The 23,734-nt window shown below is 39.8% G+C and overlaps 1 protein-coding gene and 1 non-coding gene across 2 annotated transcripts in view; both read left to right on the top strand.

The window, feature by feature from the left end:
• LOC139730031 (uncharacterized) overlaps positions 1-23,734 on the top strand; it is an 88,744-nt gene that overhangs the window by 52,315 nt on the left and 12,695 nt on the right. The window contains exons 2-5 of the mRNA XM_071640948.1: positions 17,040-18,133; positions 18,520-18,805; positions 20,384-20,508; positions 22,513-22,659. Coding sequence (XP_071497049.1) covers positions 17,040-18,133; positions 18,520-18,805; positions 20,384-20,508; positions 22,513-22,659 — 1,652 coding nt within the window. The remainder of the gene's footprint in view (positions 1-17,039; positions 18,134-18,519; positions 18,806-20,383; positions 20,509-22,512; positions 22,660-23,734) is intronic.
• Positions 14,953-15,025, top strand: Trnas-uga (transfer RNA serine (anticodon UGA)). Its single transcript has one exon. It is a non-coding gene; the product is annotated as a tRNA-Ser (tRNA).

Raw genomic sequence — 23,734 nt, 5'->3', positions numbered from 1 at the left:
ATTCTCTCGTTTTCTTTCTTTCTGTTCCCCCCCCCCTTCTCCCCCTCCCTCTCTCTCGCACACACACACACACACATACACACACACACACACACTCTCTCTCTCTCTCTCTCTCTCTCTCTCTCCGTCAACCGATCAAATATCTATTCCGCATGTGTGAACATCTTATCGGAGAAGATATCATAATTCATTTCATGCTCCGCTCCCTGATTTTCTTCTCCCAAACGAATAGACAGATGGCTGACCTTATTTCTTTCTATTTTTTATAAGGTCTCCCACACGATGCACGAAAAGATGATTTTAAAAAATGGTGTCTTTCGAGTTACACCTTAGTGAGGCCCGACAGCACCTGTTTGAGTTATAATCTCTGTTTTTCTCCTATCATGCGGCACATCTGTCACAAATTTAAAAGTTATCTTTTGAAGCATTTTCCAAGCAAAACGTCAAGTGTGCAACTGCCTCATTACTATGCAGACAACATTTGAGACTTATAGTAATCTTATATGTATATATAGTATGTATATAGAAAGAGCGAGAGAGAGAGAGAGAAGGAGAGAGAGAGAGAGAGAGATACTCTTATAACTGATATATGAACATTCTTCAAGTGAAGATAAGAAAAGAAACTTTTCGTGGAAAGCTATCAGACACATATAGCATTCACTCAGGATTATTGTTGAGTTTTGATTATTATATCCGCATTAAAAGTTAAATTTTCCTTCTAATCTTAATTATGCTATGTGTCTCGTTCGCTCTCTCCCCCTCTCTCTCTTTCTCTCTCTCTCTCTGTTTGTCTCTCTCTTTGTTTGCTATTGTTTTTGTTGTTGTTTTCATTATTAATTGATTGATTTTATCATTTAATTTCTTTTTCACACATAAATCAAATGTAAATGTAATACAGCTTCATTTCAACGAACTATTTGAGTACAATGTTTATTATTATTTGAATCTAACAGATGAATTATTAATTCAAATATCCGATATTATCCTATGATAGTGCAAGCTGAAAATAAGCTGGCGTTATTTCATGCATATAAAAATGCAAACATAGAATACGATATACTTGCCCTTCAAAAGACAAATCTAAATTTAACGGCAATACAGGAGACTATCATTATAAGCAAACGCTTGACGAGGATAATGGCCTCAGAAATGATTGTCTTAACAATACGACATACTAACTAAGGGAATATCATACTCAAGTCACTACTCACTGGGTGAAGATAAAGAGTGAAGGGGAATGAAGACAAAAATAAAGGTGCGTCAGCTGCAGCGCATTGTGCAAAAATGTGAAGTGTTTGTGTGGAGATGACTTCTAGGTATGTGATAATGAATGTGTCTTTTTTGTTTATGTAGTATGGTTGTGTATCAGTCAGTGGCCCTTTCATTAACGATAGCAGTGAATGGGGAAAAACAGATAAATAGCAGCATGCTCTGATTATGATGTATAACTGAATTAATATAATACGGCCTTTAAGCTGGTTTTTTTTTCTCCATTTTTTTCGAATAAATGTGTTCGACGATTGAAGAGAGGTGATGTGGGTTACTGAATACAATGTATTACTTTGTGGAATCACTTTAATACCCAACCAAGAATATTATGTCGATATTATGATGATTGATACTTAAATAGTGAAATTACCGTGGTATTCGACAAGACGATAGAAAATAAGAACAACTGCGCTGTACACAATTGAATAGAGTCAAGCAACAACCAGATTCTTTGCAGTCACTGTGATGATGAACCAAACATTAGAGTAATGATGTTGAAAAGATTACATAGATATGATGTATGATTGATGAGCAGTTCAGTATGATTGCCTTCGGATGCAGATCCCTTCTTCGAGATTTTCTAGCGTTGTCTTTTTTTTTCAGCGTTCAGTATGGATTTTTCAAATCTTCACTACCTACTCTATAGCTCCTCCGGCGTGCTTCCCTCCAATCTTCGTTGACGTCGCGTAGACTCTTCAATCATTCCTCCTAGCGAGTCAACTGAGGATGCACTGAGGCGGATCGCTTTTCCGGTGTCATCCGAACCTGCCCGGCTTATCGTCCACAAATTAGTCGAAACGTTTAATCAATCGAGGCAGAGTGAGAGTCAGTTGCCCAAGGGTTGACATCGTGCCTGCAAAGAGACCTATAGACTTTATGCATTATGTCTAGAGTGGCCGACAGCATATTGTTTTGCTTACGCGGGAAATGCGTAGTGTGTGATTGCTTCTTATCAAAGTAATACCAGCTCGATCTTTCGATGATTAGCTCTATCCCCACACTCACCTCGAATTGTTGTCATTTTGTTTGCTCGTGTGTTTGTCTGTATGTTTGTTTGTGTGTGCGTGTGTGTGTGTTTGGGGGAAGAATAGAATGCCAGTGGGGAAACTTGTGGAGTGACCTATTTATGTGAAAAATATAATACATTTCCCATCAAATCAATGTGTCTGTGTAGTTATGTCCGAGTGTGCGTATTTGTAGTTTTTTTTTGTTTTTGTTTTTTGGCGTTTTAGTTTTATTTTCATTTTGGCTTGTTTTGTTTTGTTGTTTTCAGAGTAGTAGTGGCACGATGACTTGAATAGTTTGGGTTTGATTTGCCCATACTAGCTGCTTCATTGAGCTTTGCCCCGTAATGACCGCCAAACAATGAACAAGATATAAAGACGTTTTGCAAAAACAGGATACTGGAGTCATAAAACTGCCATTAAAAGTGCCAATTTGCTCTTTGGAAAGTCCGACCATAATTATATACTGTTAAAAAGCCAACTACATGCAATTAAGTACATTAAGTTTTGTTTGCAGTGCTTGTGTAAGACATCGAAAGCACATTATTGTTCATGCAGGCCTAGGACACATTCTACAGTGCGTATCAAGAAACAGGGTAATCCAACTTTGGAGGACTACAACTTCAAAATTGTGAGCTATGGAGAGCGCAATGTTAGTTGTGAGGAAAGGGGAACCCTTCTTCTTTCCATTGATACCTAATTATGTCGACGATTGTCATGCATGACTTATCACACGAACTTCAAAGACAACAATGACAAATTGCACTTTTTCCAAGTTTAAGTGTTATCGTGAAGGAACAATGAATTTCTCACTAAATGGATGAGATCTGTCAATGAAAGTGGTCAAATTAAAAGGCCACCCTGCACGACTGCAGGCTTGTGTTGAGGGTTTCTTCTAACCTTTTATGGTACATAACCTTCAACAGGGCCACGTTATTGATAACTTAATTGGTTGCTCCGACAAAGGCTAACCCATTGTCCATTTTTCTCTCCTCATATTCAAGACATGGTTTGTAGCTGCAAGCTATGTGTTGAATGTGAACAGGGGAAAATGGACTGTGATGAGGGTTGGCTTTTGTGGGAGTGACCAAGTTATCGGAGAGGTGGCCTTGTTAAAGGTTATGGAAAATGAAAAATGTTAGAAGAAACACTAAAATGAACCAAACACAAATCTGCATTTATACAGGCTGGCCTATTCATCTGACCACTTTCATTGACAGATCTCATCTATTCAGTGAGACATTGATTGTTCCTTCATTTGACACTCAAACTTGGAAAAAGTGCAATTATTTGTCATTGTTGTCTTTAAATTTCATGTGCTCAGTCATGCATGACATTTGTCAACAAAAATAGGTACCAATGGAAAGGAGAGGTGTTCTTCTTTCCACACAACTAATATTGTGCTCTCCATAGCTGACAATTATGAAATAATAGTTCTCCAAAGTTGGATTACCCTTTTTTTTGTACGCACTGTATACAGTCACGACAGGGAATTGTTTTTCGTGCTCTGTGATAACTCCAAAATTGTTGGTTAAAACGACAGTTCAATCATTTCTACAAATTGGAAAGAGAAGATTAACCAACGATTTGAGTCATGAGAATAGCAACGACTAAAAATAATCAGGGTAGGAATAATCAAGATGATGGTCATGTGAACGAAATTGGTAAATAATGTCGTGCCGTAAATTCATAGCTTGTTGGGTCTGAAAAAGAAAATCCATTAATATGAACGTTTGAGACATCAGTACACATACTCACAAACAAACAAATTACACACACGTCTCTACATTGCCACATTCTACCAGAGTTGTGTCAGTGAAAGGAAAATGTAGACTGTCTTTATCACGATGGCCAGTGTATATTGATCTTGATGGTACAAGATCTGAAGACATGCATAGCTGAAGGAGAGCTTTGTCTTAATTTTGATTAGTAAAGCTAATGAGCGAAGGATAACGTTTCCTGTCTCTTGATAGTTCTTTACTGCCGCTGTTGTTGTTGTTTTCTTTTTTAAATCTATATATGCATTTCTGTGTAGTTGTATTTATTGTTAGGTAGGTTTCTTTACAAGGGAAAAAATGAATAAATAAAAGAAATAAGCCCCTTCGGAGAAAATCGACATTCGCATCAGACTGTGCCAGCCGCGAGCGTTAAACAATGGTTACACCATGGTATATCAGCTGTATAAAGCCAGAACCGCTGCTCTGAAAATAATATGACCGATAGAGGGACTCAGATCGAATTTTATCTTGAAGAGGAGGATGCTGATGAGTAGATAGGAGACTAAAATATGATAGCGCGATTTATACTTCATTATTTGCGATCACAATGAGAAATTTCATCTCATGCATCTCTTTCCTTCTTGGCGAATTTCTTGTAGAGCTTGTTTTGTTGATCTGTACTTTCATTTTCATCACGACATTCTACTAATCCAGAGTACATTCTAAGTAACAGCACATTGTAACATTGGTTTTGAGGTAGATTCCCCCACGTAAAGATGACAGGAAGGTGATATCATCGTGTCTATTCTTTAAAACTAACAAGAAAGTTACATAAATGCTCCCATTCGTCACCAAAGTCTGGGCTGTCTTCAGTGGAATTTGACGGGAACCTCCCCATTGTCATCTTCAAGCGAGAAACATGGAGGCGCTCGAGGAGGGCGTGTGGGAGTGGGAGCAACGGTAGATGCCTTTATCATCACACATAGACGAGCTGCGTCTTCAGCTGATGCAGACCAATTATACAGTGTTATACCCCATCGTTGCCAGCGGCAGGTCAGTCATATGAAACACAATAATAATGGGATGTTGTGACGCGTTGCCCATGTTATTCTACCCCCTGTCGTGTTGTGTCTAGCTGAAACACAATTTACAGAGGTTCAAAGAGACACGAAGTTGGCGAGGTATAAGGATGGAAATTCCCCAGCGAAAACAGACTGCATCCTGTTTTCCATATTTCCCCAGGGAGGCCACGGATAGACAAGAAAGGACATACTGTAAACAGGCTGGTAAATCATTGAGAAAGATGATTGTGTTTATAGTAAATCACTTGACAAATTTGAGGTCTACTGTACAACCCGTGTTTGTTGTTCTCGTCTTTTTTTTTCTTTTTACGATTGTTTCCTCCGATATCATGTTGAAAAAGCACACGTTGCTCACTGTATAGATCAGAGACTTTCGATAACACGCGACAACCAAATCGATTCCAACATGATGGACGTAATGATTAGCAAATGGCTTTGTGTTATACGTATGATAATCGTGAAAACATTATTGCAAGTGATGGCACTATTAATAGCAGATATGATACTACAATAGCCCCACTGTTCCATGTGTCTTTAACTGAGGAATGTCTCTTTTGGGTTTTTATAATGGAAGTTTTTGAAAGATGTAAATTTATCGAATACTTCTTGTAGCATGGCTTATCGTTTCTGTTTCGTTCTTTTCTTCTTTTCAAGGAAGTGTCAATAGACCATGCATTTAAAAATATTACTAATCATTTTTTATTGTGTTGTAATTGGCTTTGACATTAGAACCGCAAGGAACAGTGACGCGACACTCACCTTACTGAGTAAGTTACTTTTTTGATTCAGGAGGATGTCACCATTGAATTAACACACACACACACACACACACACACACACATACACACACAAACACACACACATTCAAGTTGTTTTAGCAGGTTTATTTATTGTTCGAAGTTATTCATGCTCGGGGGTTTTTTTTCCATCCCTTGTGCTAGATAGCTGTGTGCAGTCGCAGCAATCTTGGATCAGTATATCAGAATAACAGTAGGTAATTATCCGCAAACGACGAATCGAAACTTGATATTAATATAAGAAGATAGCAAGCTTTGCTTTATGACATTAATTAAATGTAATCTAAAGCTTTTTATTGCTATACTGTGATAAAAGGAAGCCTTGCTGTATTGTGTGTGGGTTTTGTTTTACAGTTTTGCTTGAGACAGTTGCTCTATGGAGATCAAAAAAAAAAAGAAGTAGATACCCTTGATTATGTAAAATAAAGAAACATGTGTCATTGTTGCTGGATTCGCGTGTTCTTCTTTCTTGTGTGTGTGTGTGTGAGTGTGTGTGTGTGTGTGTGTGTGTGTGTGTGTGTGTTTTGCTGTTCACATTACTTATAAAAATTCCCCACATCAAAGATTTAGGCGGTGGTTGACCTGTCTATTTCGAATAATAAGAGTGAACATTATCATTCCCTTGATACAGCAAAAGGGGATTTTGACACTAAAACCTAAACATCTCCACAGAACTAAATTCGCTCTCACCAAATTTCCCCGCTGCCATGAATTCCGTAGTAACTTTCGTTCATAGACACAGTCGCTGCGGAGACTCCGGGGAATCCTTGAGAAGATTCCGTGACGTCATCCTTTAAACATCAATATCCGACTCGCGTGTGGCTAGGGTGGGATTTCACGGAGCACGCGAACGATTTGCGAAGGACGCGAATGACAAAATCCAACATTCGGAAAAGTTTTTCTCCGAATGTTTTCCGACAATGAAGCCGAAAACTATTCTTGCGCAATTTGTGCGAAGTTCCCACGACGTATGTGCGATTGTCGTGTGTATCATTGCTAAAGTACAGCATGTTACGTACACGAAGAACACGCGACGGAAATGCGAACAACGAAACATTTTCAATAATCATGGGAGAAAATGTAGCAAGGAGAGGTGGAAGCAAGAAAAAAATCAACTCAAAAAGCTTTCTTGAGTTGATTTTTTTTTCTTTCCTGTATTTCTCCTTTCTTTTTCTCTCATTTCTCTATCGTGTGTTTGCCTACATTTTTCCCCCTAGGACGTATCTCCACTAGTAAAGCATTTGTTCCTTTTTTTTTTGCAGTTCCTCCAACACATAATCTCTATAGTTCAAATGAAATTTACATACTTAAAGGGAAGGTAAACCCAAAGAACAATGTGGAGTGAGTGAAAGCAGCAACATTAGTAGAACACATCAGTGAAAGTTTGAGGAAAATCGGACAATCGATGCAAAAGTTATGAATTTTTAAAGTTTTGGTGTTGGAACCGCTGGATGAGGAGACTACTAGAGGATATGACGTATGAGTGGACAACAATACAAAGAAAATATAAAGGAAATTCAACAAAAATTCACTTTTCTAGAATTATGAAAGAGCAATGGACCAACCGCTTTCAGAAAGCAGGAAGAATAATTGCTACCCTTAACATATGTCAATATCAAGTTGATGGAATTTGTCATTTTCATGAAAAATGGATTTTTGCAGAATTTTCTTTATATTTTCTTGGTATTGTTGTCCACTCATACGTCATAACCTCTAGTAGTCTCCTCATCCAGCAGTTCCAACATAAAAACTTTAAAAATTCATAACTTTTGCATCGATTGTCCGATTTTCCTCAAACTTTCACTGATGTGTTCTACTAATGCTGCTGCTTTCACTCAATCCACATTGCTCTTGGGGTTTACCTTCCCTTTAAGATTGATTTTAAGTGTATTCTGCGATTTTTTTTTTGTATATCAAATATTCTTTCTCTTTGCTAGTCTTTAATTTCTTTCGTTACTATAGTTGTTAATATTTAATTGTTTGATGTTTAGATGTATACTACGATTTTTATTTGTAGAAAACGTACAGGGCATACATCCCTCAAACGTGCGCTAAACGTTCGCGAGAATGTCTCAAAAGGTACGCGAACAGTTCGCGATTACGTCGTAAAATGATCGGAAAAACTTCGCAGATTTCGCGTAACATACGCGAGACATTCTCCGAAGTTTCGGAGTCTGTTTGGGGTTTCACGAACATTTTGCGAACATCGCGCGTGTCTTGCGAAGGTCTTGCGCATATGACGAAGCTTTAAAGACACTTTCGAGAACAATTCACGAGCAAATCCCGACTAAGTGTGCGGAAAAGGTTCGCAAAAAATTTCAAACTTTTTTGAAATTATCGCCGAAGTAAAAACGACATTCGCGAACAATTGACGACGCTTCCGAACCCTCACGTTTGTTTGGCGATCTTTTGCAGACTAAAATGCGAATGCTGGATTTTGCCATTCGCGTCATTCGCAAATCGTTCGCGTGCTCCGTGAAATCCCACCCTTTAAGGAAGAAAAACTGATTGCGTAACGTCCCTACCTGCCACATTTGTTATCTGTATCTTGACATCTGACTCTTTTGCCAAAAAACGAGACTTTCTTTGGAAGAGAGATAAGAGATGATGTTATTTCGAAGATCCTCTTTGAAGCACGCGTCCCTTTACCGGTGAGTACTTAAAGAAATCGGGTGAGGAAGGATTTTCGGCACATAGACGATAACAGCATCGAAAATAGTAGGTATGTGTGCTGTCACGGTAGTTTATGTTTGATGCCTTGAGAAGCGAGCGGAGATAATAGTGATAAGTCCATACAGATGTGATGACGACACTATTAATATCATGATACCTATAATGATCGCAGTTATCACCATCAACAATGGCCATCTTGAAGTCTAAAACAACACACCACAAATTGAAATCGTGCATATATTGAAATTCCTAAAACCCACATAAAAATCGTTGCAGATGTTATCAACTATTTTCTTTTAAAATTTAAACAAATTTATTGTATAACCAACTTTCTTCTTCTTGAAGAAAATCAGGCAATAAGGAAATTTTATAAAAATTATATGCTGGCGGAAATAGTCTTTAGAAGGTGACACATTTTGGCATTAACGTAACTGCGAATATGCCCCAAAATGGCTCTTGTGACTTTTCAAAAGTAACCATTAATTATTTGTCTTTCAAGTGTGCTCACTCATGTATGAATGTTTACATAACTAATTTTCACACAAAAGTTAGTTAATAGATATACGAATACCCCAGCCATATTGTTTTTCGTTTTCATTAAAAGGGTTATTACGCAATTTTGATAATGGGAGTTAATTTTTCTGTTGAGCAATGTTCCTGTAATGGATTATACGCCTTCCAGGCTGAAAGTTTAACTCATCATGAACACATGCGTATAACATAAACTTCAGTTTCCTTTCGTCATGTTGTAAACTTCCATAGCATTTCCATCGAATAAAGTTAGGGATAAAGTACTAAAATCACCATGCTCAATCTTAGTGATTACGATTACATGAAATCCATTTGTGCCCAAATAGGTGTCCTGATTGCGTGACTATAGGAGCCTTCACGGGCCTTCATGGATCAATTTTTCATTCTACTTGAAAACTGCAAATGAGGAAGGGAAGCCTATCCATCTTAAAGCAACAACCAGAAAAATTCGGAAATCAAATTGTTCACATCATATCAGGAGGGTTCGTGTTATGTGTGTGTGAGCGTCGGGTTTTTTTTTTTTTCATGCCTAAAGACTGCAGGAATTTAAAGTGTACTTTGTATGATTTAATTTAAACGGTCAGTCATGAGGACTTAGACATTATGAACATTTCCTCTCCACTTCTTGTTTTGTTTCTGCTAGTCTTCATTATCATGAACATCAGGATGCTTTTCTATTCCTGGTGTTTGTGCTTTCATTGTCTGTCCAAAACCTTCTTAGACTTATAGTACGGAGCTGTTAAAAGCATGGCATTTCTTTTCTTTCCTTTTTCTCTTCACAATTCGACAGTAAGTTACAGCTACAGAACCCTTGTTGTAAAGTGACTTTCGATATCTGCCACTATATATGTCTGGCGCAAAAACTCTCACGTGTCACTCACGAAGGAAGATGGTCGAAGACAACACGTGGGTTATCTCCTTGATCATCTTCAAGCATATCGACCGGATTCGGAGTGCATCTCCAACCGTCATTTACATGATGCGAGGTATTTATCTACACCTCTCCCCTCTTGCTCTCCGGGCGAGAGTGGTGCATAACACTGGGCTTTGCCTGCAAGGGTTTGTACGTTCTGAATACGAATGAGATTGGTTGGGCCTAAGAAGAGGGGGAGGCGGGGGGGGGGGAGGGGCTGCAAAGGGAATGGAGAGAGTGCACACAAGTAAAGTGCGCAACATGGGATGAGGACTGGGGGTGGTCGAGCACAAATCCATACCTTAACCCAAACCGCGGACGCCTGACCTTCTTTTATCGTTCACGATCGATAGTTGAATTTCATCATCAGTGGAGGTGGATACCTAGGCATTGTGTCTAAGAGAAACGAAACCTACTCTTTATCGGAACATCTAGCATTCCTCGAGAGAGGGAAATTTCGTGAGCAACAAGACTCCGAGCACAGGACATAAGAAGTTCGTCTGTATTCATCTCCTGGCCCAGGGATGTTGTGAGGCGCATTTGGAAGAGACGATAAGTCCTCGACTTTCATAGGGGGACGTGATTCCCCCTAGAATTCTGCGTATGCGCTCCTGAATCGAAGCGGAAATTCCCCCCCCCCCCCTCCTTCTTCCTCAGTCTCTCCAAGAACAGGTTGCGCAATCGAAGTGGAGAGGCTAAGCTGTAAAGATGTGTCCGCAATCACGAAGATGAGAACTCTGGGAGGTTCACTTGGAGACAGAAGATCAATATCGGCAGAATATCGAACGACAGATGCACTTCGGAGAGAGCATCTGTCCGTCCGTGTGTTTGTGCGTGTGTGTTTTGTGTGGGTGGGTGTGCATGTTGGGGAAGGAGAATAACTTAAACGCTTGAATTGCTGCTCTGCACGTCTTTCTTTCCTACCCATCAGACAGGCTTATTGATATATACGTTTGTTATCTCTGATTCAATGATTTGTTGGAGAGCCATCGTTCCCAGCTTCTCAGGCAATGCGCTGAGGAATTCCCTCTAAATGTAATGTAGATGTCATTCTGTGAATATTGCATCGTAAATCAAGCACATACTCATGTGCATTCTCACTAACTCACGGAACAGGCATAAAAATGAAGATAAAATCCAGGGCCCGTGAATTTATTCTTATGTCAAATCGAAAGTGAAGAGGCAAAGAAGCGACAGGGAGATACAAAAAAAAAATGGAAAGGGAAGATGGAAGGACAAAAGGAAAAGAGGGAAGTCGGCGATATCTTTTAAGAAAAGGGATGCAAGAAACACCCAGCGGGAATGTTGGGGAAATGTCGTAAAAAGTGATTATCGGAGGCGACTGAAGACGGCACGCGTACGTTCTTACAGCGGAAATAATTATGTTTCAACATATTAAAGACAACGCCCTAAAGGTTGGTAAAATTACGTTCATCCACTGAGGAGATACGGTGGACTTGGCAACTAACGTACGAAAGAACTGAGTAAAGGTAAACACAGCCAAGAAGAAGGACGAGTACATGGATACGGAGGAATAGATATAAATTTGGTAGCTATTGATTTTGAGCCCACCGAAAATTGTGGTCCAAGGTTATTCGATTCGCTGCGAAGAGATGCGTCGAGCTCGTCTTGATAAGTGAAACAGTCTTCCTTGATGTCGTCATGTTAGATTCCCAAATTGTAGAATCATTAACGATCGCGTCGATGTGACGAACCAGGCAGCGTTGCTCTTTAACTAACCCCTGCATCCGGGCTTGTATAAATACGGACTGCACGCGATCAATCAATAAACCGGCAGGCATGCGCTTCGCTGGTGCCAAATCTTAAATCTCCACAGATCGAAAAAGCGAGCGCGCTGTATGGATCAACGTGTTTCGAGAGCGCGCGTCAATCATTTAAGCGCTTTTATGGCTCCGGTAGGCCGTAAAGTCACGGACCGATGCAGAGACTCGCCTGGTCGTGCGATGACGTAAATTACTACAGTTCCCCATACTTTCGCTCGCTGCTATGTGCCATGGTAGTGAGAGGTTTCACACTGAAAAAAAAATGCTCCTTAAGCCATGTTCCTGATGCATGCTTTGCGCGTCATCCATGGATTCGCTTCCATTTAACAGTATGACAGTATGTATACGCATTTTTATGTACAATAATATAGCGTAAAGGATGATGAATCACGAATACGTCGAATCAGAACATGCGAAGATATTGATAAAACGCATCAGAGAAGTTTGAGAAAAATTGCACAATCTGTTGACCGACTACGACATTGTGTGTCGTCACGCATAGACTCTAGGATAATGAAAGAGCATTTGACTTACCACTTAAAAAAAAAAACAAAAACAAAAAAAAAACTAGGGGGAATACAATTCAATCCTTATCATGTATGTCGGTATAAGGTCTAGGGAATGCGTACTTTTCCTACAAAACATCACATTTTTGTGGAACTCTATTCATGATTATGTTTTCTTTACATCGTTGTCCTGAAGTGACATCACGAAAGAGAGTAGTCACCTTATCCACCAATGACGTCACTGAAACGTTAAACTTCAAAGATTAGTAACTTGTCAACAAATTGTCCTATTTTCCTCAAATCTTGAGGTGCTCTACTACACTGCTTCATTAAATCAATCCATGTGTAGATTTTGGTTTCATCCCCTTTAGGTGCACTTGAAGACGTGCATGCTAGCTGAGGGTCTACCTACTCAAATGCGCTTTAAAGGTTAATCAGTTTAGCAGGTATTGATTTTTAAGCTCATTTGTAAAACGATCTGCCAAACATGAAATGAAACTTGTTTATTATCGTATTTAACAAGAATATGCTCAGTTGGTATGAAATGTGTTTAGAGAAATTTATATAAACGAGTTATCAATCAGTGTAAAAACCCTGAATGTAACCTTTGCGTGGGGAATACTTCGTAATGAACTCCCGGTCGATGGTTGCAGGAGCGTGTAGTTTGATTTCTTTGAGGAAATAAACACAGCACGTGTTAGTGTGGATGGGGAGAAGGTATGAATTCCGGGAGCTGCCAAGCCGAATCAAAGACATCTCCTGCAGTACGAGTATGTTTGCCTTCAAGCTTATATATTATATGTTTTGCACTTTGGACTACATAGGTTCAAAAAGTTTGTAGAAAATAGTCATGCAAAAACAACCTTATTATTAAAGTTCAAAAATTTTTCGAAGGCTTTTGATAGATTCCATCCATTCAATAATTTTAGATCTAAAATGAGTGCCATTAACTTTTTCCTGTCTAATTTTATCTAAACTCTCCCTCTGCACCTAAAGTTGTTCTAAAACAAATATGATTATTCTTTTGTGTTATCAATGTTGCGTCAAATGCATTTATATTTTTTCGAATTATTTTCCTCATTCGTATTTAATTTCTTCTTACGATTTATTGTTATAATGATTATATTCTCACTTCTACTAACATCAGCAATATTTCAAAAAATGATTGTTTTTGTGACGAATTGTCCATCTTTGTACTTATATGAAAATATAACTTACTGCATAAGATTAACTGCCTGTGTACTTTTTTATCATCTTTTCAGCGTGCACCTCACCTTTCAATAATGTATTTTTAAATTTTCAATAATTTGGCCCCTTGTGATATCCTAAATTCAAACTGAATCTAATCAAAGAACTTTTCGTCCTAAAGCCTGGTATTATATTTATTTTTTTTTAAGTAATATTACTTTCTCAGATAAGCGTCCACGAAATCTATTCTAGCTAATTTCAAAGGCTAATTTTGACGCCCTGTAAACCGTCTAGCCGGATATATAGATTGCTGGATTCGCCACGGATCTACAAGCTCCCACAATTTATTTAATCCCCTTTCTTTTCTGCCTTCGGGTTTTCTAAGCGTATATAATTGTTTGTATCCATTTCGAAATATTTCCCCCTCCACCACCAGAATGCACTTATAAACGCAGCTGAATAGCTATAGAGGATTCTATTTTTTTATCAGCTCACTGATTGGCCGTCTCCAAAGAAGTAATACCCTTTCTATCAGTCAGTCTTGTAATCGCCCTGCTGGAAAGAACACAGTGTCCCACAGTGTGAGAGAGAACCACAGTGTGAACACATTGTGAACACAGTGTGAAATCTCTTCACACCTAGCTCTCACAGTGTGAGTCGTCAATTCACAATGTGAAACAAAGCATTACTATGTGAACACTCTGTGAAAACCACACCACACACCACAGTGTGAAATCATCTTCACATCGTTAAATTCGAGCGTTTTGACATAGTCTTGCCATATGAACACACTGTCGACACAATGTGAACACACTGTGGCACACTGTGCTTTTCCAGTAGGGCGGATTTGTATGTAAAGGAGACAGTGTTCTAGCCACCAGTGGTTGATTTTCTGTGGAGTTCCGTTTGGCATACCTAATTCCCATTAACGTAAAAGACTAATGCAGTTTAGCATCAACAGCACGTATACGTGGTATCATTATTCGGTAAATAAATCACATGCTCCACAAATACTGAACAATGAAACTCCATAAATCCTGAACAGCAATACTCCATAAATCCTGAACAACATATACCATAAATCCTGAACAACAAATACTCCATAAATCCTGAAGAACAATGCTCCAATTTCTTAACCCCATAATGGTATTATGTGACGCTGTTGGACAATATTATTACAGCTACAACCACTTTCATCCTATGCGGCAAGAATTTGACTTGATAGATAAAACTTATTCTCTTTGATCAGGAACAAAAAACAAATGAGTTGTTAAGGTTGATGTACAGGTCAGTTCAAGAGTCGTGAGGGTATGCCATCATCATTCTCCTCCAGTTTGTTTTCTTGTGTGGCTGCTACACAATGAAAACATGTAAACCTTTAAATTCCTAATGATGAAATTCATGAATTCACCCATTCGAATTACTACGCAGTATACCCGCTGCACGCTCTGAGCATCAGAAACTGCACTACTGGCTGTCGGGCGTAAGCTCGATGGTCTAGTGGATAAGACGCCTGTCCTGAGATCAGGAGGTCGTAGGTTCGAATCCTGCTCGAGTACATCTGCCCATGATTTCTTATGTCATGGATGCTACTAAAACACTGATTAATTCAGTGTTTATCTATATCAGTGTCTGGCAATTTGTCAATCTGTTGCAACTTTGCATTCATTATATCTTCCACATCGTACCGGGTGCACGTCACGAGGTCGATACCCCACCGATCATACTGGCCACGAGTTATATAGCCCACGAGCTAGATAATAATACTAAGTGAGCAAGGCCCACATGCGCTCGATATCAACTATAAAATATGCCCACGAGCTATACGGTCCATGAGGTCGACACGAGGTAAATAAGTATCTAATGAACGTAGCGTCCAGCTCGTGGGCCTTATAAATATTGCCCAGTGTTGAGCTTATTTGCCTTATTTGCCTAGTGTGTAGCTCATGGCACGTTTTACTAAGTACTGTCTAGTTAGTGGTCTCTAACTCGTAAGCTGTATGACTCGTGGACCTTTTTTAGTCTACATGTAGCTCTTGGGGGTATGACTTGTAGGTGTCGCGCTCTTGGGTTTACGCCATTGTATTCTCAATTTTGACCAACCCATACAAATCTGCTCGATTGCTTTCACTCTATTTCCTAAAGCTAACTTGAACATGGTGCAGATCAATCTTGCTTTAAGCATTTGGGTCTTGCTTTTGCGCCTTTTGCGACGCTACAGTAGCGTAATAGTTAAATCAAGGTGATCTCATAGGTGATTTAAATGAGTGAAAATAGTAATCATCGATTTTAAGCCTCTACAAATCCCATGTTGGCTCATCTCAGTGAAACAACGGTGAATATATCATAATTGGGGGGGGGGGGGTTGGGGACGAATTGTCATTACTGTTTGTTGTTTTAGAGCCAATAGATTCTATTCACTCATTTCTCCTGTCTCTCCCTTTCTATATCTCTCTCTCTCGTTCATTTCGCATTCCTATCAAGTGTTTAGTGTATTCTCTGATCACTCTAATAGTTAAGTCAGCCAGACCCCTGTGTAATTAATACGTCTCATTTTGGATTTTGCGCCCCATCACATCCCCATAAAATCACATTTTGCAGAATGTTAGGCTCTTGTCAAGACCGTTGATAGAATTACCATTTTCATGAAAATCATCTTTCGAGGGTCATGTCGTCACTTGTGGCTCTTCTGTCGATGTATGAATGAACGAATTTCGTTTAAAAAGATAAAAACTTCGGTGAAGCGATGTAAAGGTAAAATGCTCGGAGTCTCGCTATACATGTGTACTACCTCAACGAGTAATATCTATACAAGATATGAACACGTTGATGATGACATGATATAGGGGAGCCATGAGCGGTTCACCCGCCAAGGCACGAGCACATTTTATGAGTCTATGAGTGTTGGACAGTCTGATTTTGACGGTATGTTTTGCTAACCCTCATTAATATTTGACGTTAGGGGGCTTTAGATTTGCGAGGCGGACGTTTAGATGACGATTGCGTTGTCCGTTTCTCCTCTCTCCCTGCGTCGTGTTTTAAAGTATCCTTAGATTACGCGTAGCCTGTATAAAGTAAAATGGCACCCCGTATAATCATTGCGTCAGGTATAGCTCTCTTGCGTAGTGAATTTGAGTTAAAAATATGAATTTAAAATGGCCCCAGAACCGACCGTGAAAACTCAGACGACGGGAGATCGATATTGACAAGCATTTTTGGACATATGCGCGAACAGTTTGTTTTGTTGTTGTTGTGGGGGTTTTTTTGCCTCAACATCGGCGTCACGAAAATCTAAAGCTCCCTATTGTAGGGAAAGAGAGTAGGAAAATGTGTTTAACCGAAAACGCATTTTAACGAGGATAAAGAAAATGTTTTCAAGTTAGTCTGACAGACATTTGCACTTCATGACAACAATCCTAACGCTTCTTGTCGGTTGTCAAACGTGTTGTTCATCCGTCATATCGCATGTTTTTCCCAATAAGTATATTGTGCCAGTCCCAGCCTGTTGTTAAACGGGATTTTTTATTTTGCAAAACATGTAGGCTATTTCATTTTTTCTGTTCATTCCTTTCAGTTCTTCTAACGGCTGCGTCTGCTGCCACCAATGTTGGTCAAGAATTCACCTTCGCTTTCCCGCCGAACTACGATGTGGATATGCAAGACAGCAATCTGGGGCTTATCATCCAGCCAGCGGCGCCGTCTCGGCAGACGGTCGTTACCGTCTCTGTGCCTCTGCAGAACCGCTCGATGACGCTGACTATCGACCCCTGGTCGTCCCCGTATCACCTAACGATGCCGGCCGACCTCGCCAACACAATGATATCCGCGTTAACGCACGCTACTGTTCGTGTGAGAGCGAATCACGACATCGCGCTGGTTGCGTTCAACTATAAGGAATACACTATGGATATGTATACTGTGTTGCCGACAAGTCACCTCGGCAAAGAATACTTTGTGGCAACGTACACAAAGCCACGTAGTGGCGTTATATTGATTTCCGCTCTTGAAACGTCGGTGAATGTTCAAGTGACCGTAAACTACGACGTTGAATTTCTTGGTCAAAGGTATGTACGAGGAAATGTAATAGAACATGAGCTTAGACCGTATATGACTATGCAGCTAGAACCGGAAGAGTCTGACATTGTTGGAACACGAATCGTAGCCACCTCTAATGTAGCCGTCACAGTAGGCTGCCCGTGTGCTAATATTCCTGTCGGTTTTCCGCGATGCGATCACTTGTCCGAGCAACTGGTACCATTCGATCGATGGGGTCGATCGTTCTTCCTGAGTCCGTTCCCCAGGCGACTATCGGGATATCAGTTCCACGTGGTAGCGGGGAGAGACAACACAGTGGTACAGATCGACAGGAACGTGACTCGCCTCAATACGGGCGAGCACTATCTGGGCGACGAGCGATCACAGAGAATGATATCGATCACTTCGAATCAACCTATCATGGTCGTTCAGTATACGAAAGGAACGAGCACCGATGACAGAATGGGCGACCCAGCTATGGTGGTGGTCTCACCGGTGGAGCAATACACGTCCATGGTTGAGTTCCCGGTTCTGGAGTTCCACAGTGCAGGCATCGCAGAAACCTACGTTTCAATTACAATGGACTGTAACCAAACAAATACATTGCGATTCGACAATCTGACAAATGACCAGGTAGGGGGAAACTTCAACAATAACTTATACATTTGGCTATTAATGCTTTGTGCCAAAGAAACTCAACTTTTAGGCTTGAATCAGAGAAGACAGAAATAAGTAAGAAATAAATAGTTTGGTTTTCCTTGTACTTCTTACTTTGTTATTATAAGGTGGTACTGCACACGCTCGGGAACACAAACAAAACACAAGAAAAAAAGTCCTTCCGAGTTTTCCATTACAGGCAACGGACAGGAAAAAAATTTTGCCCGTTGCAGTGGGATTTGACAAACCTCTAAAAATATTCGTATGCAAGTCTTTCAGATGTTTTCATCGTCTTTACAATGCTCAATTTTTGCATGAGTTTATGTTCTTGTTCCTGTTTTTATTTCTCGATGTTGTCCTAGCTTACTTGGCTGGAAACCTGCGAGATTCGAACAGCGGATGACAAGTTCATGTGTACGAAATGGATGGCCGTAGGGGGAGGCAGACACGCTTTGCGTTCAGAATTACCGGGTGATCTGACGGCGGTCTCTGGAGAGGTGATGTTCACTTCTCAAGTATACGGCGTCGGTAGCCGAATTGCCTATCTCTACAACGCAGGGCTTGGTCTGGAGAAACTAACGTGCACTACTCAGAACAGCACTTCCCCAAATCAAAATTACGAAGTCAGCTGTGACCAATTCCTTCCAAGTACGTTCGCACTGCGAGTCAAAAATGTATTTTGATGTGAATAATTGCATAATGATATTTCGTTGTTTACGTTTACAAACTTAAATATACCAGTATTTCGGTTGTTCGAAATGGAGAAAATAACACAACAAGAACATGCCAAACAATCTTTTTTTTTTTCTTTTTTTTAAAGACTGTTCAAATAACTGGTCAAATTCTGCACTAATTCTACAGATCTACGCCTTGGATTTGCTTCGTGCCGCCTTTTGGCAAAAGGTACAGCTTGTTGTCAGAAACGAAATACTGTCACGAAATACAAAGAAACCTGTATTATATGGCACCAATTTTTGTTCCAAACGGCATAAGTAAGAATAGTGCAGCTTTCGATTTAAGATCATTTTCCTACTTTTTCTTATTAAGACGAGTAGGAATATGAAACTTGTGATGACACTAACGGGAGTAATACAAGTTCATCGTCGGTATCTTGTTTTTTTAATGTTTGCTTTGATCCTGAAGGAACATGCCCAGTGACAAAGACGAATTCTAGCTATGGTGTAATTACGTGGCGGGAATCTTCCCCAAGCGATCTTACAATCTCAGACGTTGTCTGCCCATTCAACACTCTACGAGGTACTGTACGCTTCTTTGCTCAAACTCTTATAAGCTAAGGAAGCGGAATATGTTTCTAAAAGTTTAAACTTTTCCGTAAACTTTTGTGGCATTTTTCTGCCTATTTATTTTCTTGTATCTCTAAGCAGATAAATGTATGTTTTTGTCGCTTTTATTTGGGGGGGGGGGGGAGGGATGGGGAGGCGGGGTGTATAATATTTCTCTGTGTGTTTGCCCCGTGTATAATAATGCATAGTTCAAACTAGATAAGGATGGGAATGGAAATGGAGTGTCCCACTAAAAAGCAAAGCTTGTACGATATGGGACCCTCAGAAAATACATAAGAGAATGAATAATGAATTAATGAAAGTGTAAATAAATATAAATCAAAATCAAAGGAACCAATGTCAGCTGACATGAGATCAAATTAGGAAGGAAAAAAGAGAGGGAGAGAGAAAAAAGGAAACACAAACAAAAAAGAAACAACATGTGTTTTTTTTAGCAGCTTGGAATCCTCTTTCTCCCATGTATTGGTATTTTTTCTATTTCAACAATTGCTTTTTCCCAGTTTCCTTACCAAAAAAAGAAACAACAACAACAACAACAACAACAATCTTTACCTGTCCACTTCTTGGTTACCCGTGATTCTCTATCTTATAATTATGATATTCTATATACGTCTGTTGTGATGATAGTGCGTCTGTCTCAGATTTGTGGAAGGATGTGTTTAAGTTATCATTCTTTTAATGAAAAGCTTTATAAATAGCAAAATCGGCTAATGTATCATGTTTGTGATCTTCCGAAGTAACATATCCCAGAGGTGCGAGTAGATTAAAAAAAAATCGCAATCATTTACACATAGGTGAGCGTATTGTAGATTCACTTCTATTATGTTTGTTTATAATACGTGTTTCACAAAAATTTAACGCCTCTTTCTTGGAGTTTCGATGATCGTTTTTAACTTCTGAAGCCAATTATGTTGATTTATAGCCGGTCTGCCCCTGGCATCGAGGAAATGCTTTGGTAGGCAGGGCGTCGGAGCGTACTGGTCCGAGATCAGGTGGGAGGACTGCGGGACAAGAACTGCGCCGTTTTCAGCCGAAGAAATTTCCAAGGTAGATTTAGAGTTTCTGCTACATTCGTTAAAAAAAAAGAAGAAAATAATGTGGTTCACATAATAATGAAGGAAATTTGAATTTCGAGTGGTTACTTGCCCTGTTTATTTTCTTTTTTTTTTCCCAGTTTGAGCTAATGCTACGTATGGTGATCCTTATGTGTTTTTTAATCATCTGTAGTTGCTTGTTTTTATGGATAGATGCTTTTGTATTTTGTAATCGTTAATGCCTGTGGCCGAAACGATGATATATTCGATATGATTGCTGGGTACTGGTAATATTCAGTCACAGTTCATTTGTATGTTTAACTACCTTTTTTCAGGTAAACATGACCATCATGCCATTTGTGAGTAAGCTTCTTGAAAGGATTGTGTCTACACAGTTAATGTCTTATGTTGACAGTAATCATCTGCTTCCTACAAACCAGTCAGCATACCGCAACCTCCACTCAACAGAAACTGCCTTGTTGAAAGTGCTCAACGATCTCCTTCTTGCTGTCGACAAGGGCAATGAGGCTGCTCTTCTTCTTCTTGACTATTCGGCTGCGTTTGACACGCTCGACCACACGTTGCTACTACAACGACTTAGTAATGACTACTCCATCACAGGCACTGCCATCCATTGGATCAAGTCATATCTTCAAGATCGCACTCAGAGGGTGATAATCAATGGGACCTGTTCACGTCCTAGTCCTATCAGCTGCGGAGTTCCGCAAGGATCCGTTGCCGGCCCCCTTCTTTTTCTCCTCTATACAGGTCCACTCACCAGAATCATCAATTGTCATCATGGAGTCAACTACGCTATATATGCTGACGACACTCAAATTTACATAACTATGTCACCTGGCGATAGGATTGCTGCTGTTAATTCACTGAGAGAATGTCTCAACGACATCAAAGCCTGGTCCACTGCCAACAGACTCCGTCTGAACGAAGACAAGTCTGAACTCATCCATTTCTCATCACAGTTTAGGAGCACAGTTCCTCTACCAGATCTAACTACTCGGGATGGGATTATTAAGGTCTCTGACTGTGTTAGAGACCTTGGCTTTACTTTGGACAAACACTTAACTCTTAAACACCATATCACAAACATTTGTAAGTCTGCATCATGGGGTATTTTCAAAATAGGGAAGATCAGGCGTCTGCTTGATCAATCATCAGCTGAGCGGCTCGTCCATGCCTTCGTCTCCTCCTATCTGGACTACTGCAACTCCCTCCTTGCCGGCCTCCCTCTTTCTCACATATCCCCTCTCCAACGTATCCAAAATTCAGCCGCTAGATTAGTCTCCCTTAGTAGGAGACATGACCATATATCTCCTGTTCTCCGCTCACTACATTGGCTTCCAGTCCATTCCCGTATTACTTTCAAGATCCTACTTCTGACGTACAAAATCACACGCAATCTTGCACCCATATATCTTCAAAACCTAGTCTCTCTCCGCTCCTCCTCTTCTGCCAGACCCCTCCGTTCATCTTCCTCTCTCCAATTACTTCATGGCCCACGTACAAAAACCCGTTATGGTGACCGAGCCTTCTCTTCCATTGCTCCCACTCTTTGGAATAAACTCCCTCTGTATATTCAGAATGCCTCATCTGTCGAATCATTTAAAATTCTTCTTAAAACTCACCTGTTTAATCAGTTGTAATTTTTTTTTTCCTGGAGGCGCACACAGTTATCAATTATTGTACCATTGTATCACATGTATTTTTCTTTTCTTTTCTTTTCTTTCTCCTTCTTTTGTTACTGTTAACGCTGATTTTGTTAATGTTATTGTGTTTTCTAATCTATTTGTATGAGTAGCAAAGTGCGCTTAGAAACGTCAGTATGAAGCGCCATATAAATGCAATTATTATTATTATTATTATTATCATGGTCTAATCTGCTATTGCACGGATTATGCCTCCGTAATTGGATAGGGAAAAATAGCAGATATTTGATCTACTGGCGATCATGATGCCTACCTTATCCACTGTGCTCGTTGTCCATGTTGGTCCGCAATAGGTCACCGTCGACGATTCCAATGTTGAAGAGGTCAGCGATGTCATCCAGGAGATGACTGCAACGATGACTGAGGTCGACGACGCACTCGTATCAGCCGTCTCGAAAACACTGGAAAACATCGTCGCCATATCTTCGCCGAAGCCTAAGGTACGTAGGTCACAACAATTCAACAGGGAGAGGGTGAGGGGGGGGGGGGGGAGGGGTGGAGAGAGCACCATGAAGTCACAGTTATCAAAGAAAAATGACGTCAAGCGGATCATTGGTGAAGAGATTTACCCTCCGCCCCGGTCGCACTAACACGACTAAAGTGATATCAATTTTGCGGTGATAGGACGTTTGCTCCTGCGACAATTGATCATGCAAATATTATCTCCAGTTTATATGAAGATTACATATCCGATAAATACAATACCTCAGCACAAGAATTTGAATATAACTTTGACTCAAATGATCCAGTCCAGAGTCCATCGTGTGTTTATTTGACCGAAAATCAGTATAAAAATCGGATCACGAATACAGTTGATGAAACATTTTTGTTAGCTCACTTTAACATACGCAGTATCAATAAAAATTTTGATAAGTTGCGCTTACTCTTAGAAAACCCAGATCATAAATCTTGCTCCATCATAGGGCTAACAGAAACATGGTTGAACTCTAATATCAGTCATTTATTTTCTTTACCCGGATTCGAATTTGTATTTAGAAATAGAAATGAGAGAGTTGGTGGAGGAGTTGGTTTGTACATCTCGAAAAAATTTAAATATATTATACATGAGGAGATTAGTGTTATGAGCGATGTACTCGAATCCCTTTTTATTGAATTGATAAATCCACATGGAAAAAACATTATGATTGGTGTAATTTACAGGCCCCCTCGGTCGAATTTGAATGATTTTTTGACAATTTTGCAGGATTTAGTACAAAATCCCATGATATCTATTAAAGATACATTTCTGATGGGCGATTTTAATATCGATCTCATGAAATGTAACTCCCAAAACAGTTCAAAAGAATTTATAGAAACATTAATGTCTGCTACGTTTTTACCATTAATTTCCAAGCCTACCCGTGTCACCAGCCAATCGGCTACCCTCATAGACAACATTTTTTGTAATGTTCTTCCACTTCCTGAGTCTGGTATCGTCCTCTCAGACATCACTGACCATTTTCCTATATTTGCTCAGGTTCCAATTAAACTGAATAAACAAAATAATTATTATAA

Source organism: Diadema antillarum, unplaced genomic scaffold (assembly GCF_040938485.1).
Source record: "Diadema antillarum isolate AM-2024a unplaced genomic scaffold, OU_Dant_1.0 seq00000286_RagTag, whole genome shotgun sequence".
NCBI classification, from domain to species: domain Eukaryota; kingdom Metazoa; phylum Echinodermata; class Echinoidea; order Diadematoida; family Diadematidae; genus Diadema; species Diadema antillarum.
Note: the sequence above shows the minus strand (reverse complement) of the source record. Positions and strands in the feature narration are given on the sequence as shown.